General features: G+C 36.3%; 1 protein-coding gene across 3 annotated transcripts in view; it reads left to right on the forward strand.

Annotated features, from left to right (window-relative positions):
• Nucleotides 1–18,714, forward strand: part of PRKG1 (protein kinase cGMP-dependent 1) — a 1,130,349-nt gene that overhangs the window by 739,377 nt on the left and 372,258 nt on the right. For all 3 annotated transcript variants that reach the window (XM_019738600.2, XM_019738591.2, XM_019738608.2), the window contains exon 4: nt 16,754–16,859. In XM_019738600.2, the coding sequence (XP_019594159.1) occupies nt 16,754–16,859 (106 nt within the window). The remainder of the gene's footprint in view (nt 1–16,753; nt 16,860–18,714) is intronic.

Genomic DNA, 18,714 nt, shown 5'->3' on the forward strand with positions numbered 1-18,714 from the left:
TCAAAAGGACAAGCATGCTATTAATGGAAAAAGACTAAGTTTTGACAGGAGAACAATTAGTGTGAAGACCATGACTAATTAAGATAAACACTGTTCACATTTTGTAGAATCTAGGTTGCTCACTGGGGTTGTTAATCTGTCTTCCTTCTTAAACCATAAAATTGTAATTCCATTATTTTTATGCAAAAATATTTGGAACAATATTAAATTTCATCAGAAATAGCTTCTTTATTGCTTCTTGGTATTTTTCATTAATGTCCTAAAAAACTGACTATTGACAACAGGTGAATGATAAACCAATGCATGAAATGAAATGGGAAGAATGATGGTGTTTTTTAGTACAAACTCAGGTGTGGGGACAGAGCCCCAGAGAGCAGTTTCCAGGTTCTCACCCTCACGTGGAAAGGTGCTGGCTCAGGTAGTAAATGGCCATCAACTGTGACTGGATGGCCATCAGCTGTGGCTAGTTGGCCGTCAGCTGTAACCAGTGAGCCATTGGCCACTAATATAACTGCTGTGGCTACGCTAGCAGAAAATGGGGCTAGCAAGAAGATGGTGGCTGGCAAGCACAGATTGCTGTTAGGACAGCGGGCGGGTTACAGATTGTGTGGATCCTGCTTCCTGTGTCTCCAGCCCAGCCACCAGTGAGAATATAGTAGTATGATTCCCCTATCTATGGTTCCGTGGGTGTTCCTTTTTGGCCTTACCATGTCCTGCATTCTTATGTGGGGAGCAGGACCAGAGACCCCCCCCCCCCATGACTCCCTGCATGACATCAGGTCTTTGGTTCCCAAGTTTGTCCTTTGCATAAACATCTCCACTTCTACCAGGATATGTTTTTGTTCTTCTTTATCACTATTTCTGATTGGAAAAGTGAAGAAACGAAAAAAAATGCATAAAAACACTGGGCAGGAAAGCTGAAAGAGCCAGGACAAAGAAAATAAAAAGGGTGGAATTCTAAAACATATTTCTAGCTCTACTTAAATGCAACTTTAAAAATAATTTTTTTTTAAAGTTTCAATCACAGTTGACATACAATATTATATTGGTTTCAGGTGTAAAACAGTGATTAGACATTTTTAAATGCAGCTTGTAACAGATCAATGTCTATCTACTATATTATTGATTTACAATGAAGATTTCAAATTCTATCAATACTAGGAGGAAACAATACATAAGAAACATTAAAGATTGTGGCTAGTTCTGTTGATTATTTCCCAGCTCAGTATTCTGTATTTTAGAGTACACAGTGAACTGAGTTATACTCCAGCCGATGGCTACTGCCAGCCTGATGCCATATTCAATACACATTTGTGTTTGAACAGACATAATACACTCATGCCATATTTAAATACATAAAGCCGAACTGATGAGCATGTTGTACTTGTTAAGAAAACACACATCGCTACTTTTGTCACTGACTGGGGACATCTCATTCAGCCAATATAGATAAATAGACCCATAGTTATCTTAAAATGATGACTCTGTTTTATATATACAATGTAATAATGTATCTGTAGATAGTTGTAGCTCATAGGCCATGGAGCCTAAGACGAGCTGTCTCCATTTCTCATGGTTTGCTACATCCTTAAAGCAGGTGGTATTAGTTATATCTAAGAAAGTAGACGTGAAATCCCTAGAAGTCTGCACCTGATGATATTGTTAGGCAGTGAAGTGAACATTATCAGTCGTCAAAAAAGGTGGAGAGTTTCTTGATATTTCATTAATTTTGGCTAAGATTTATTAAAGTCATGGCTAGATTCCATAAAATTTAGCAGTGTGACAATGTTGGGAGGTGAATATGTTGTTTCTGAACTGAGTGGTGAGGGGTAGTGATATTTTTTAGGTGTTTTAGGAGTTTATGGCCTTGAGCTGAATAAAGTGGGGGGATGGAGCTGAATGAAAGGAAAGAAGAAATAGGATTTTTTTTTTTTTCAGTTTTAAAGTTATAAAGAAAGGTTTTGCTAAGTTCATTAACATCAGGAATTTGACCAGTCTTCCCTTTCTTCATTTGGATGAACTGACCTCCTCCAGGCCTCACTGTAAGCACTTCTTCCTCAGGGAACACTAATCCTCACAGCTGGAATAGGTGGTCCTCTTGATAACAATTCCCCACATACCTTGTGAACCTGCCAGGTGAGCCTGGCAGTCACCACACCATATTGACATTGCTTGGTTTATTGCTCTCTCCACCACTGAACCATTGTAAACTCTTAGAATATTGGAACTGTACGTGTATCGTTTGCTATCATATCGACAGTACTTGGTGTTTAGTGTGTCCTAAATATTTATTTGTGGAACAAATAACATCACATTCAAGACTCACTTATGACTTTAGTAGTTTTTTTTTTTTTTTTTCCCTTTCATATCAGTGCTTCCTAATGATTCTATTTAGTATCTTGAAATCTTTAACCACTCAGAAATAGCTTTCAAGAACTAGATCAAGTCAATTAGACTACTTAAGATTTCTAGAACCATGTCAGGTTTAGGCAGTTTATCTTTGCAGTCATTTACTTGATATAAAGGTCATTGCATTCCAAATTTACAATTTGGAAAATGTAAATATTAAATGAGTACCCTCTTGATCTGAATATTTTTGGTCATTGTGGTTAAAATTATGTGATGTGTGAACTGAGAATGCCCTGGAGGGACATTTGGAAGATGAACTCCGTAGCTGTCAGCATCTGGCTGGATAATCTTTATAAAATCTTTTAATATCTCTGCATCCTTTTATTCCCCCTTACTGATAGAATGAAATTATAACTTGTTTTATTTAAGTATTGTTGCAAAAAATTAGAACCGTATGTGTGAAAGCCCTCAGAAAACCAAAAAATTCTATTTGAGTGGCTTAAAGATTTCAGTTTAGTTGCCTTTCTACGTTATGCATATGTGAGGTAAAATCCAGTGATTACACCAGAATTAGCAACTTGTAAGGCATTCATGACTCCTGGGGCTCCAGACAGAGTCAACACTCACTCTCGCGTAAGCAAAAATGCAACTTGATTCATCACATATTCAAAAAGGGGAAAAGGAAGATGAGTAATTTGTAGGTTGGGGCACTGGGATTGAATCCTCCAGCATCAGAATTGTAGTTCTCCAAGGAAGAGATGGAAGGCCCAGTATACCCATGCAAGCTGTGCCCAGGCTTGAGAGCGTAGAAGTAACTCTGCTACATATATGTGTGTGTGTGTGTGTATATGTATATATATATATACACATATACACACACATACATATATATATACATATATATGTATATGTGTATGTACATATATACATACACATATATACATACACATATATATACATATATATACATGTATATATACATATATATGTATATATACATATACATATATATATATATATATATATATATATATATATATATATATATACCAATCTTCACCTCCTTTTAGCAAATACACATCCTTAAATGGTGTGAGCAAATTCTAGGTTGGTCTGCCATTATTTGCTGAAGGAGTTGGTGCAATTATGCTGACCAAGAGCAAGTCACTAGGTGGCTAGATTGCAATCTGAATATCACTTTCAAGCATTCAGAATTGGTGCCATTGTGTGAAAATGATGCTTAGGGCAAGAAAAGGGAGTATGTTTAATGTGTTTAAGCAGGGAATCGTCTTTCTAGAAATCTAGATTTTTTTTTTTTTCCTGAAGAAACCAGTGATGCTGTTATAAAATATAGGTGATGTTGCTTCTTTCATCTGAAAATATAAGAACTATTAGTTTCCATATTGCATAATAGCACAGCCAACCTCTGCATTTAGGTCAATTAAAGCTCATTTTCTAATCGTTGTTGAACGCTCAGGTTTCTTTGCAACACTGTGTGTCTTCCAGATGAGAAAAATCACAAGAAGGGAAATGGCATTCTCATAATATGCCAAAAGCAGACGATTTTTAAAATGTGAAACAGCTGAGCTCACTTGACATTTCTTGATGTCATCTCATTCATCTGCCAGTGGAGGGGATGGTTAGAGAGCTCGCTTTCTGGTGATTTTTTTCCCCCAGAATGATGACAAACTTAGAGGATTACATATCATTTACTAAAGAAGAGATGGGCCAAAAGGGTACATTTCTATTTTAAAGACTACTAGTGCCTAGAAAATAAATGTGAAGTTGTATTGCCTCTCTTTCTTTCAACCGGCTTTGTCATACTTTCTTAATGGGACCTAGACAGAAGCATTGATTTTTCCTATTTATATGAGGACTTGAAAGGGATCATAAATTATGACTGTTGAGTCTAGCTTTAAGGTAGCGATGAGCTAAGTTGATATATAGATAATACAATGAAAATGGAATCATCTCAAGCACATCAACAGTGAAATGTATGGGGAAGATACAGCAGGGGATAATAGACATATAATTTTAATACTTTATTTTTCCCCTCAAGAAATAAGATTAATTAAGAGTACACCAAATATATGGCTTCTGACATATAGACAGATGTTTATAGAAGGAGAAACGAGCAGTGTGATAGAAGAACCGACTAAGAAAAAGGAAAACCCCTCCTCTGTGAGACAAAATATTAATAACATTTCTGAGTTGAAGTCACACTTTTAAGGAAAAGTTATTAGTATGACTTTTTAAAGATGTTTACTTGAATTTCAGTAGATACATAAGCATATGTTTTCAACATCTTGGTGTAGTGTTCAGGATATAGACCATCCAATGGACAAAAGGACTTCCAGATGTAATACCCATTTCTTTAAATGGGATTTGAGACTTAAAATCTGTATGCACAGATGTGCAATGACATTTACCAAAACATGTGCTAATATTTTTGAATTAGGCAGACTGGTCAAAATGTGCCAACCTGCCAGAAATTGTCACTATGATACTGCAAGCAAAACCATCTCAGTAACTTGCTAGAGATTGATGCTTATGATTGAAGCCCAAAATGTGCCATATTTGTATTCTCAGTAGTGTGATGTGGACCCTTCTACATATTGAGCCCATTGAAAATTAATCTTAATCAAGTGGGATGGCCACCCAGCCTGTTTCCTTTTGTAAAGAACCACTAACCATCTGTTTAATAATGTTCAATTCTAGAGTTTTTCTTGACTTCAGTTATATGAGGCTCCTTCATTAATAGGATTAAGAACTATCCTGATATGAAGAGTTGGGAGACATTTATACCTGAGTTCCAGGCAGAAATATGTATGAGTAGATGTTCATTCAGCAAATATTTATGAGTCCTTACTGTGTTCCAGTAACTGGGATACACTGCACTGGGGATAAAAAAAATGAACAAGGCACGCTTCTTGCCTTCAAAAGTTCTGTACTGCTGTAGCCAGCTTTCTTTTCTTTGTCACCATATTAACATACTCTCAGCCTTTACCTAATTTACCTCTTAACTCTGACGCCTGCCTAAACCTGTGTTCAATTCACAAAGTAATGTTTCTTTTTATTATTCTGAGGTAGTGAGCCAACTTCATCACTGCTCTAAATTCTTTGTTCTTTCTTTCTTCAACTCTTTCAGAATTCATTGTCAGTACCCTACAGATCACTATTTATTTGTTTTCTGTTTTCTATTATTTATAAGATGGTAACATCATTAAAGGACATCCATGAGTGAATAACATTTTAGGTACCAGGTGTCATGTGTATGTACCATAAGTTATTTAATTCATACCTTAGAAGAACTTCCTGATACCTATACTATTATCGCTTGAAGTCAACTAATGAAAGTTTAAATTACTTGCCCAAGGCCACATAGCTCTTGTGTCCTATAGGGAAGATATTCATACAGGTTAGACTCCAGATTCCTGGTTTTCACACTGTAGCATGCTGTCTTATGCCTTTGGATTCCTGAGTCTTTACATTTGTGCTTAAAGCATTGACTGAGACACCATTTCCTTCATTAAAGTCAACAGATGTTATCACTTTTTTCCTAGACATCTGACTGTCTGGTATAGGGTCTGTCACTCAACCATTATCGTTTTGTACAATGTCCCATACAGAGGGCTATTACTACGAAATAGCTAATACCCATCATTATGTACCAGTCGTAGGTCTAGAACTCACTCCTCTACATTGATCCTTTAACTACTGTAAAAATCTTATGTTTCAATTGCCACTTTGAAGTGCTCCAATTCAATTCCCCATCTGATTCAGTAATCCTTTCTCCATCATTTTATCAGATGGTCTACTGGAGCACTTCCTGTGAAGGGAAGCTTCTTAGCGCAAGATTCAGCGATTGCTGTATTCCTTTTGTCTTTACATTGAGTCTTAATCACCAACCCTGTAAATGCTAATTATTGGTTTATTTCTGTCCTTGACATTTCAGGAAGAATTGCCTCTTACTCCAGAAGAAACATTATGCGGTAAATTGATCCAAATTTGACTTGAAAAGGAGTAATTAAGGCTATTAGCATACGGTGGAATAATAAAAAAGAAAGATGTGCATGTGTAAATAAATAAAGAAGTGAGTGTGCAAGGTAAAGAAAGTTCACTCTAGGCAGCAGGAAGGTACTTGAGAACAACGTCGTATCTTGTTTATCTTTCTATCACCACTGCCTAGTATAGCTCTTGACACATAGTAACATCTCAACAAATGCCTGTAGAATGTTTATAATAAATGTCTACCAACTCTTGATTTTAGACTAGCCCTTAATTCTATAACACACATTGAATTTATTTGAAGTCTAATGAATCCATCGAATCTTTTCGAACAGTTACTGAGTTTTCCCTTTCTCTTATTCAGACTGAATACCCTCAGTTTCTTCACTTTTTTCACAGATTGAAAACATCGCAGTACTCATAGTGGACTATGGTACTGATGTAACTTATGTATATGAAGAATATGACAAGAGACAAGAGTGATAAACACCATAAAGGAAGCACGATCAGAAGGTTGTAGACATTTAGAGAGAAATATTCTAGCTGGAGTGAACAGGAAAGTCTCCGTGGAGAAAGTGGTCTTTGAACTGGGTATTTAAGGGCGACTAGGGTTGTTATGAGTACAGGAATATAATTGGATCAAAGACATGAAGGAAGGTGGATTTGGAAACTGGGTTTTAGAATCGCTGGATGAAATAAACGGTATTGTGTAAGGGATTATGAGAGATGAAGTTTCGAAAGGTACTTTGAAATGAATATGGATTAAATATGAAGACGGAGCAGTTTTGTTTATTGGCAGTAGGGAACCCTTGAATGTTTTGTGGGTAAAGTAACAGGATTAGAATAGTGCTTTAGGAAGATCAATCTTGTAGGACTGATTGGAACAACTCATCACTGTCTTAACTGTGTTTGTAAGTTGCTCACAAAGTGATTGTGTGATCTTTACTGTTCTTTACTAGAGACTGAACGTGTAGCATGTTAGTCGTCACAACTCTTATTACTACCTGGGGGTCTTTCCGCGCCGCCTTTCATTCTTGGTCTCTAATTTGTATGTTATTTACACAGAAAGCCACTTATTTCCTAGAAGTTCATGTCCCCCTTCTTCCTGCTCTTTTTCCTAATGTGTCTGACCTTCGCTTCATGCCAGGGTTGTTTTAGATGACCTGAGGTAGGTTGGTTGATTTGTTTATCTGCTCATTCTACGTTTTTCCATCCCTCAACCTCTACTACCAACTTTATTTTTTAGAGCTAGGTGTCTAAAGGGTTCTAAATAATTGCACGTTGGTTTAACCGGTGTGTTCCAGATGTAAGACAATACAGTGTGTGGTTATAAACAAAGACTGCAAGGAGAAAGACTGGGATACTTAGGGAATTGTGTGTTTCCACAGCTCATTTTGCATCCCCAGAACCTGTTACTAATCAGTGCTTAGGATTTTCTATTTACAGGCTTTGGCCAACAAGAAAGGAGACATGGTTAGAGTTCTGCATGAGTTGAATTTACCCCAACACATTTGAGCCCTCACATACATTTATCTCTGCTCCCCTTGGTGACTGTTGTCAGCTGGATTCAGGATGGTTCACATGGCTTAAACTTTTAAGGATGACGTCTTGAATAGCACTGGGAGTTATCATGCCTAAAAACTGGAGAAGAATGACGCACTGTGCCTCTTGAGGTTTTTCACTGAGGGCCACCTAAAGACAGAAGGTAGCTCCTGGTAACTGGAGGTTAGGAAAGGGTGCATGCCAGATATGACACACTGTTGAGAGCCAGGAGAAGGTGAGGTGGGACAGAAGGTTGTATGAGGAGCCTGCCTCAGATGCAAAATATCTTTGAAGCCTCCCATTACATTAAAACGGTGGTAACATTTTCAGCCCACTTATGTTTTAATTTCAAGAAATCCTCCCCAACTCAATGATTGAAGTCAAATTTATATTTTCTTTTTATTCTGTGGTTTCAGAGTATTTAATGACTGTGAGTAGGGTGGTGAAATGGGGCAGAAAAATTGAATGAGGAAAGCAGATATTCTCACCCTAGTTTTAGAGGCATGTATTAGTAAAAAGAACCTAGGCTTTGGACTGAGAGCGAAGCTGACTCTTGTAATTATTATATGTGTGACCTGGGCAATCATGTTAGCCTGTCTGAGACTCAGTTTCCATATTGATAGAAAGGAAATAAGAATATCTCATAAGGTTAATATAGGTTAAATAGATATAAGTATATAACAGACATAAAGTTCTTGTCATGTTGTATAGTAAATGTTCCATAATGATAACCAAAATAATGTTTACTAGTATTCTCATATGTGTATTAAAATATTTGACCCTTTTAAATTTAAATTAAAAAATTTAAATCTTCATGCTAATGTTCTCAAGAAGTCACCAGTTCGTCTTACCAGTTACATTATACAAGGTATGAAGTCAAGGAGAATTTAGAGAAACAACTCTTTCTTTTTCACTGGCTTCATTACAGGACAGCTCACGAAACTACCACCTTCCAAATATATGAACGTTGGGACAACACTGATGATTTTTCTTCTAAGTTTGTAATAATGATTATTGTTATCTGCAATGTCCAACTTTACAATCAATTCTCATCATAGAATATATATATATGTGGTAAATTACATGCAGGATATGAAATATTTAGCATGAAAAAAGAACATAAAATATCTTAAGAATAATTTTACATTGATTACATGTTAAAATAAATACACCCATTATATCTATATCTATCTATCATTAAAGATAACTTTTTTAGGGTAGAAAGGTTAAAATAAAGCCTTCATACACCAGCAAGGCAATTTGCACAGTGGAGACATCAGTGTGTTCCAGATGCATTGTAAACAGCAAATGGCCTTCTCTAATTATGAAGCATTTGTCTCAGAACATTCTGGCAGTTGGAATTTGGCTTTAGGCTAACATATGCCTTAATAATGTTGGAAGCAGTTGTGGGCTTCATGGACCTCGCCTAAACATCTCTTTGAAGCTTCTGGTTCTGTCATACTAAGTACCTGAGTCATCACAGATGATTCACACATCAAGAAATGAGGTGGAATTCCATATAGTGAGCATATAGTAAAGCACCTTATGGTATGAGCTGATGTTCTCTAACACTGAAGGTGAAGTATGAGAGTGAGCTAATTACACCTTTTCTTGTCCTTCCTCTTGCATTAAGCCTTCAAAAACTTCTAATCCATTTTGACAAAGTATGGATCAGCAGAAAGTTTTAAAGTAGACCCATCTAGTATCTGAGGATGTTTCCTAGAGAAGAGGGGCTGACTTAGCAAAGAATAAGTTATTCTGGAATTCATGTCAGAAAACTCCACTAATGTTTTACTGCAAGGGAATGTCACTTAGACACAGCTCAAGTTCAAAACCGGTTATCTCCTAATAGAGGTTATGAAGCTGTATGGTGATTTTCCAATGAAGTAGACGGATAGAAACAGATTTTATTTAGACAAAATGTTTGGTAAACACACAGAATTCAATTTAGGAAATACTTGATTAGCTCTTACTTTGTGCCCTCCCAGGGAACAAGAGAAGCATATAAAGAAATGATTATATTGTTATGAGTATTACAATTCTAGAGCAGCACTGACCAATAGAAATGTAATTTAAGTGATACATGTGATTTCAAATTTTGTGGTGATCACATTGAAAAAGTAAAAATAAGTAGATGTAGTTAATTTTAATGGTATGCCTTATTTAACCCAATATGTCAAAATATTATTTTAACATGTAATCAATATAAAATTATTCATGAAGTATTTTATGTTCTCTTTTTCATACAAAGTTTTTCATATCCTATAGGATGTGCATAGTACATTTCAAGTCCCACTAACCTCATTTCAGGTACTCAATAGCCACATATGGCTAGTGGGTATCATATGAAACTGTGCATATTTAAAATCATCAAGGGCTGGGAAAATATAAATAACTTTGCAAAAAGTTTTGTCTAGAAAGATCTGAAAAGGGAAAAATAAAAATAACTTAAAGCTGGGCCTTGCAAGGATGAGAGTTATAAGACAGGTGTGTAGAAAGCCATTCTAAGTTGAGAGACAGTCATAATCAAAGGTGTGGAGTAAAATAACCATTAATCTGAGGGTTTGGGACAGGCTCAAAACTAGAGAGGAGACTGGGAAGACCTGGGAAATGCCACCAAAGTGGCCTATGGAATTAAACTTTGCCTTGGAACACCAGGTATCAATTTCTTTTTTAAATACTGCGAAGAGTCTTATGGAAAAACAAAACAAAACACAAAACACGTTTTATTTAGTTATCTAACCAAGTAAATCCATCTAATCAACTTTTTGTGTGTTTATTATGGTAAAACATATGTAACATAAAATGTATTCTATTATTAAGTGTGCAATTCAGTGGCATTAAGTACATTCATATTGTTGTGTAGCCATCATAACCATCCATCTGAAATTTTTCATTATCCTAAACTGAAACTCTGTATCCACCAAGCCTAGTCCCCTCTTTCTGCAGCTCCTGGTAACCAGTATTTCACTTTGTCTCTATGAATTGGGCCATTTTAGGTACCTCATATCAGTGGAATCATACAATATTTGTTCTTTTGTGTCTGGCCTCTTTCAATTAATATAACACTTCAGTGTTTATCCATGATGTAGCATGTATCTGATTTTCATTCCTTTCTTAAGGCTTAATAATATTGCATTGTACGTATATACCACATTTTATTAATCCACTCATCCTTAGAAGCACATTTGGGTTGTTCTGACCTTTTGACTACTGTGAGTAATACTGCTATGAACATTAGAGTGTAAATACCTGTTCGTGTCCTTGCTCTCAGTTCTCTTGAGTATATGTTTAGAAGTAGGATTACTGGATCATATGCTAATTCTACATTTAATTTTTAGAGGAACAGCTATACTATTTTCCACATTGTCTACACCATTTCTTGTCCTACCAGCAATGCACAAGAGTTCTAATTTTTTCACATCCTTGTCAACACTAGTTATACACACACACACACACATGCACACACACACACATATATTAAGAATAGTCATCCTATTGGGTGTGAGGTGGTATCTCATTGTGGTTTTGATGTGCATTTTTCTAATGTTTAATGGTGTTAAGCATCTTTTCATGTCCTTATTGGCCATTTGAATAGCTTCCTGATCAACTTTTATAAAAGGAAACATTGTCCCCAAAACATAAAATTTACTTGGCTGATGCTTAATAATTTTTATGACTTTTCATCTTGGCCTTTTTAACATTTCCAAAGTTATCTGAGTGTCAAGTTATTTATTGTGGCTTACAGCAACCTACCACATTTATTTCTAGAGTGCAAATATCTGTTGGGCCAAGTGATTCCAGTATTGTTAAGATAATTAGGCTTCTTTATTATGGGAAAGATAGTTTAAAAAGTATGAGCAAGTAGTTTGAAGTTATATTGTCATATTTATAACATAAAAGTAAAAGAAAGTTACTCGTTTGCTTATTATAAATCACTTAGGGTAGCTTATGACGTGCATGGTTCTTGCACTTAAGAAATGGTAGTTATTTGCAAAGGCATACACTTGTTACCTGTACTTCTGAAGAATGGAACATTGATTATTCTACTATTTTATGTCCAGGCTAGAAAGTTGGGTATTAGGGTCAAATTTTCTCTCCCTGGCATTTCCTTTCAATTTAAGATCTTAGCTTTAAGATCTTTCGTATCCATCCATCTCTTTAGCTTCATTGCCACTACCAGAGTTTACCCACTTGGGTAATTACAAGAGCCTGTGGAGCCCTTGCCCTCCCCCTTCTCCCTTCTATATGTATCTTTCTGTCTGTAGCCCTCGTTCAGTCTCTGTCTCTTTCTTGCCCCCCTAGTCCTGCTCTCCAGTCCACCATTAGGCTACTGCTAGCATATCCTTTCTGAAATGAATCACCTACTTGAAACCTTCAGTGTTCCCTCCTCACTCAGGATCAAGCCCTAACTCCACAGCAAGGATACAAGAATCATTTGTTTTCCTTATTTCTTCAGCTTTACCTCTACCTCCTGCCTTCATGCAGCACTTCAACCTCCCTGGACCGCTTGCAGTTTCCTCTGGGAGTCATCTTTTCATCTTTACACATTTGGAACAGACCACTCTGCCTGGAATGCACTATGCTGGTAGTGGTGATGGGGGAAACATTAAAATTATCTAGCAGCTCCTTTTTTACACTTAACTTTTGTAGCAAGGTCAGAGAGGCCCCTGCTGGACTCAGTGTTAACCCTTTATTGCTGAACTGTGGTGATCTTAGGAAATCCTAGCGGGAGGGACGGGGATAGTCAGGGAACTCAGACAAGTGGCTGTTTACTAAAATAATATTCTTGATTTATTAATTTGCGTACCCCTATACATGTAGATCAGCTAAGTATTACCCCCGTCAGGCCCTTACCACTCTCACTACCTCCTACTCTCAGGTAACCATTTCTCCAGGACAACATATTAAAAATAAGATCTAGAGGTGAGTCTAGTAACTACCATAATTTTAAAATATTGATGAGTATAAATTATATTTAAGATATCTGCAACAAATGTTGGATGATATAAAAATGGCCATGGTTTCTATTGGTGACAAAGCACTACTGTAGTTGGTTGCTTACACTTATAATATAAATGCTAAATTTCAGTAACAGGGTAGTAAAAATAAAGATGCTTTTCTGCCTTATATTTGCAAATCCCTTAAATTTTACTCACAGACTCCTAGGGGCTCTGTGTATCCCACTTAATTAAGGATGCTATAACAAATAACAAACCATGGGTGGCTTAAAAAACAAACATTTATTTCTCAAAGTTTTGGAGGCTTGAAGTTCAAGATCAGGGCTCCAGTGTGGTCATGTAATTGGTGAGGACTCTCTTCCTGGTTAGGGCCTCTGGTGTATGCACAGAGACACTATTTCCATCTTGTGGACTTCATCCTCATGACCTCATCTAGACCTAATTACCTCCTGTGATATTGTGATTTATGATAAGAAGTATATATTGGTCTTCATCCCTGTTTCTGGTACAGAGCTCCTAAAATTCTTGGAATTTCACAAGTGATAAGAGCAACAAAAATGTTTGTTGTGATGTTAATGAGTTGACTTTTGGAGGACCAACCATGTGATTAGAGTGTTAGAAATTTCAGTCCCACCCCAGACCTCTGGGGAAGGGAGAGGGGCTGGAGGATGATTCTATCACCAATGGCCAATGATTTAACCAATCCTGCCAATGTAATGAAGTCTTCATTAAAAAACCCAAAAGGAAAGTGTTTGGAGAGCTTCCAGGTTGGTGAACACATGCAGATTTGGGGAGAGTGCTGTGCCTGTAGAGGCCATGGAGGCTCTGTGCCCTTTCCACATACCTTGTTGTATGCATCTCTCTGGCTGTTTCTGAGTTATATCCTTTTCAATAAATCAGTAATGTAGTAAGTAAAATGTTTCTTTAGGTTCTGTGAGCTGCTCTAGCAAATTAATTAAATTTATGGAGGGTGTCTTGGGAACCTCTGATTTATAGCCAGTCTGTCAGAAATATAGTTATCAACCTTGACCTGTGACTGGCACATCTGAAGTTGGGGGAGACAGGAGGTTAGTCTTGTAGGATTGAACCCTTAACCTGTAAAACCTGATCCTATTTCTGGGTAGATTGTGTCAGAATTGAGTTGAATTGTAGGACACCCAGTTGAGAATTGCTTGTTGGTATGGGGACAACCTCCCACCCCTCCACATTGGAATTGGTACCAGAGCTTATTTACCTTCCGAAGGCCCCACCTCTCAATACCATCACAATGGGGGTTAGGGCTTCAACTTTTTAATTTGGGGGAGACCCAAACATTTAGTCCCTAGTACCAGGAGAGGCACCCTGGCTCAGATGATTCTCTTCTGAAAAGCCTTTAATCAGCCTTCTCAGTTCCTCCCCATGCCTTTTCTGTGTATCTACAGCCCCAAATACTTACCCACGGCTAGCACTTACTCTTGATTTGTTTATTACACCAGACCAGCAGTGGACAAATGTTTTCTTAAAGGGCCAGGTAATAAATATTTTAGGCTGTGCAGTGCAAATCGTCTCTTTCAAAACCACTCAATTCAACTAGAGACAACATGTGAACAATTCATTATGAATTAGTACCAACTGGACAAAGAATTAACCAAGCTTACTATTTGGAAGTGCTGAAAAGGCTGCGTGAAAAAGTTAGACGACCTGAACTTTTCACCAACAATTCATGGCTCTTGCATCATGACAATGCACCAGCTCACAGGGCACTGTCTGTGAGGGTGTTTTTTGTCAGTGAACAAATAACTATATTGGAACACCCTCCCTACTCACCTGATCTGGCCCCCAGTGACTTCTTTCTTTACCTGAAGATAAGGGAAATGTTGAAAGGAAGACATTTTGATGACATTCAAGACATCAGGAAATACAATGACAGCTCTGATGGCCATTCCAGAAAAAGATTTCCAAAATTGCTTTGAAGGGTGGACTAGGTGCTGGCGTCAGTGCATAGCTTCCCAACAGGAGTACAACATTGCTGAATGTAGTGATATTCAGCAATGAGGCATTAGCACTTTTTCTAGGATTAGTTTGCGTACTTGTCAGACCATGTATACTTGAGCAAAAAGGAAAATCCTTCCCCACTTTCTTTGCTTTATTCCCTTCAGACTTAAATGTTCAACAACAGTAATCATTGTGAAAATCATGGGAATTTTATTTTGTGAAGTGCTTATTACCTACAGAGATTAATATACCACTTAATATCAAAGGTAAATGGAGAGGTTTTTTATTTTTTATTTTTTGAATGCTCTCTTTAAATTATGGAAGCAACAGACTTACACTCTAGCAGCTTAGTTAAGAAGCAAGATGCTAATCACAACTCTAATATAATCACACTTTCGATAACAAGGCGAGGTGATTATTAGTCATGCTTGCCTACCTGTAAAATGCTGACTTGACTAATATGTATACTGGCTGAATATAAAAAAGGTCTTGGTATCTTGCTCAAGGTCATGGACAAATTTGCAATCTCATCAAGCCATGTTCATTGTTATGCAAAATATCTAAAATACCATGTTACTCAGCAACATTTCAATAGCCTATGTAAATGGGAATCAGAAGATATAATATTAAATTCTGAACTTATTTTTAGAGATCATTTTTCAATACATGAATTATGATATCTGATAAATTCAGTTTAGATTTTGAATGTAGCATTAGAGTCCACCTAGGCTTACATTTTAAAAAAAAAATTTGCATCAGTAGCATCATGTGCATAAATTAATCAACAAATATACCCAGTGCTTATCAATTGAAAAGCTAATTTCTTGAAGTGGGGGGAATTTAGATGAAATGAGACAAAGACTTAGAGGGAATGTACAAACATGTGAGGAAACATAAGATAGGCATAGCAGAGATAATGAACAGTGTCTACAACATGTGTATCAGTGAGTGACACAGATAGAAAAAGCTATCGTAGTTTATAGGAAGATTGTTCTTCAGGAGAGACCAGGGATGGAGCCTGGCCTTATAGTGTGAACTCAGATGTAAAATGCTGCAGATAACTTGGTCAAAACACACACACACCCATCTGCCCACGTACCCCTACCACGCCTTTTCTCTTACTCACATGGCTTCCATGTTCACTACGAGCCTCCTCACTTGACTCCTGAATTACTGTCACATTTACCAGGTGTTCATTGCTCCTTGTTTGAAACTGTGAACACAATATATCACCGGAACAATTTTCCGCACACAGATTTCATCATATGGCTACTTGGCCATATGGTTTTTACATAGTTATTTGGCAGCACCAGTGTGTAGGTCTGTATTCTGCTTGACTCTGGTGTCTCTGAATCCATGTCAGGCCACTCCTAGATTCGTCTTTCTCAGGCCTCACTGTGATCATATCTCTAGGTTTAAGAGCCTGTAATAGAAACTTTTATATACGCACTGCTGCTAGGAATATGTGTGGTGAAGTCTTTCTGCAGGGCAAAGCCTTAGAATGTATGTATGCTTTACTTACACATTTTACTTCTCATCCCTTTGAGGTGCGTTTTAAAAATATGTATAACAGCACAACTATTTTATTGCCACTGTTGTAAAAATAGCAATATTAGTTGGTGTATTTGTCTTTTGGAGGGGGCCGTTTCTGTATTGGAAATAACCTAGAAACCATTAAGAATGGTGATGAATACAAAACATTTTGATTTTTCTTCCTCGTAAGCATTTAAAAATTATGAAGTAAATTTTGTCCTTAAGAATACTTGCCTTCTTAACAAAATAGGACGTTATGATCCTAGCTTTACATGAAGGGTAGTCATTTTCATACCTCTCATGAATAAGTCATATCTTTTGCAGTATATAGTCCTCAGTTAAAAGTGTGTAATTAATTGTTTACTGTTTGTTTTCTTTTTCTCCAGCTCTTGTCAACGTGAAGCTCTGGGCTATTGATCGACAATGTTTTCAAACTATAATGATGAGAACAGGACTTATCAAGCATACCGAGTATATGGAATTTTTAAAAAGGTAGGATGCTTTCTTGTCTTTTTCTAAGAGCATTTATGGTCTTTACAACCCTCTTCTCTAAAATGCAGATCAGGGAAGGCTTTTGCCTTTTTCTTGGTCTTAATAGCTTATGAAGTTGTCGAAGTGCAAGACTTTGGATTGGCTTCTGCATATTTCTGGTGCCTATCATATGATATGTGAGTTTCATTCAACATTCTCTCATAGAGGAGTGCGGCTCACAGAAACAAATGAGAATTTGTTTGAACAAAAAAAGGGATATTGAGTCCATCTCTAATCATGTACCAGTCAATATATTTATGGTATCTATTTTCTAAAGCAACCCACACTGTAAGATTGAATCATCTCTTGTGTGAGTTTCCATAGTAAAGGTCAGATGACAAAGATGGAAAAGTTCCAAGAAGAAGCTTCTCATACTTTAATCCTGAGTTTAATTTCCCAAATTAAGTTCATTTCATGTTGCAGTTCTGAAATATCAAAAGTCTTTCTTTTCTTGATATTACATATTATCATAATAACTCAATATAGCATGGGAATTGGAATAAAAAACAGCTTTTCATTTCTTAGGAATGCACTGAGATTCACCAAAATGCATTTCTTTGTCTCCAAGCTGATTTTATTTTGAAGAAAACGTGTAATTTTATTGAAAAGAATATTGGCAACTCTGATTTTTTTCAAAAAGTATTTCTTTTGTATCATTTTTCTTTTGAAAACAGAACCATCTTTAAATAGTGATGCACAGATTTTGTGAGCTAATGGGTGTGTACCACCAATTAGGATTTCATTTTTAATAGCTAGAATAGTAAAGTAGCTTTTTCATTTTTATTTTTGGTGTGGAAATCATTTAAAAAATGGAGCTAGAAAATCAAGTTCACATTTTCTTTCAGTGATACATCTTAAGAGATATCTATTGAATTTTCTGAAGATGCAATTTTAATATTCTTCAGTATTCCTTGTGGTTAACTTAATTTGTTTTTGATTCATTGTTTATATATTTTCATTTTCACTAAAATGTATTCTTCATATTCCTGCTAAAGGGACAATAAAATTCTAATTCAATGTCAAGTAATAATATATTGAAATATTACTCTATCAATAGAGTGTTGGGCTTTTTTCTCAATGTGATTAGAGGAAACATTTAGTAGAGGTGGAAATGTTAATTTCTGTTTGGAAGTCGAGTATAGTTTGAAAGGAAATGAAATTTTTCAGGTGCCATATTTATGTATATATACATATATATGTTGATATGTATGTGTGCTGATATATGTGTATATGTATGTTGATTAATATGCATAGAATGATACAGAGGTGTGTGTGTCTGTATGGAGATAGAGACAGAGGTATTAATATTCATTTATAAGCCTTTGTTTCAGTGCAAGTTATTGATTTTTTCTGATGCAGCCCTAATAGAGAAAGATCACAATTGGTAATCAAAGAAATGCTTACTTGTAGGACAGAGCCCATTATTTGTCTCATGTACCTAAGTGTTGGGAACTTTCGATGTTTGTTTCAGCTTCCATAAGTTTGTTTTCGCAAGAAAATGGAAAGAGTATCAATGTTGTCTTGTATTACTCCAACAAAACCTTTTTTTTCTTAGAGGCACTATTTCAGGAAATAGAGATTGGAGATGTCTGTGTTTTCTTTTGTTTAGTTGACCCTGGATATTGTTTGGTTTTCGTATTATTCTCTGAGATGCCTAAATTTATGTTATTTTGAAAATTCAAAGCTTAAACAATAAAAGTTGGTTCTTTGGAGTAAATCCACATTTCTTGTTGGGAAGCTTAGAGCAAGTAAAGTGTAGCAGGTTGAATTAAAAAGAAGTAGGGAGTGACTTTGATGTCTCTTTCCATCTGGCCAC

Source organism: Rhinolophus sinicus, linkage group LG07 (genome assembly GCF_036562045.2).
Source record: "Rhinolophus sinicus isolate RSC01 linkage group LG07, ASM3656204v1, whole genome shotgun sequence".
NCBI classification, from domain to species: Eukaryota; Metazoa; Chordata; class Mammalia; order Chiroptera; family Rhinolophidae; genus Rhinolophus; species Rhinolophus sinicus.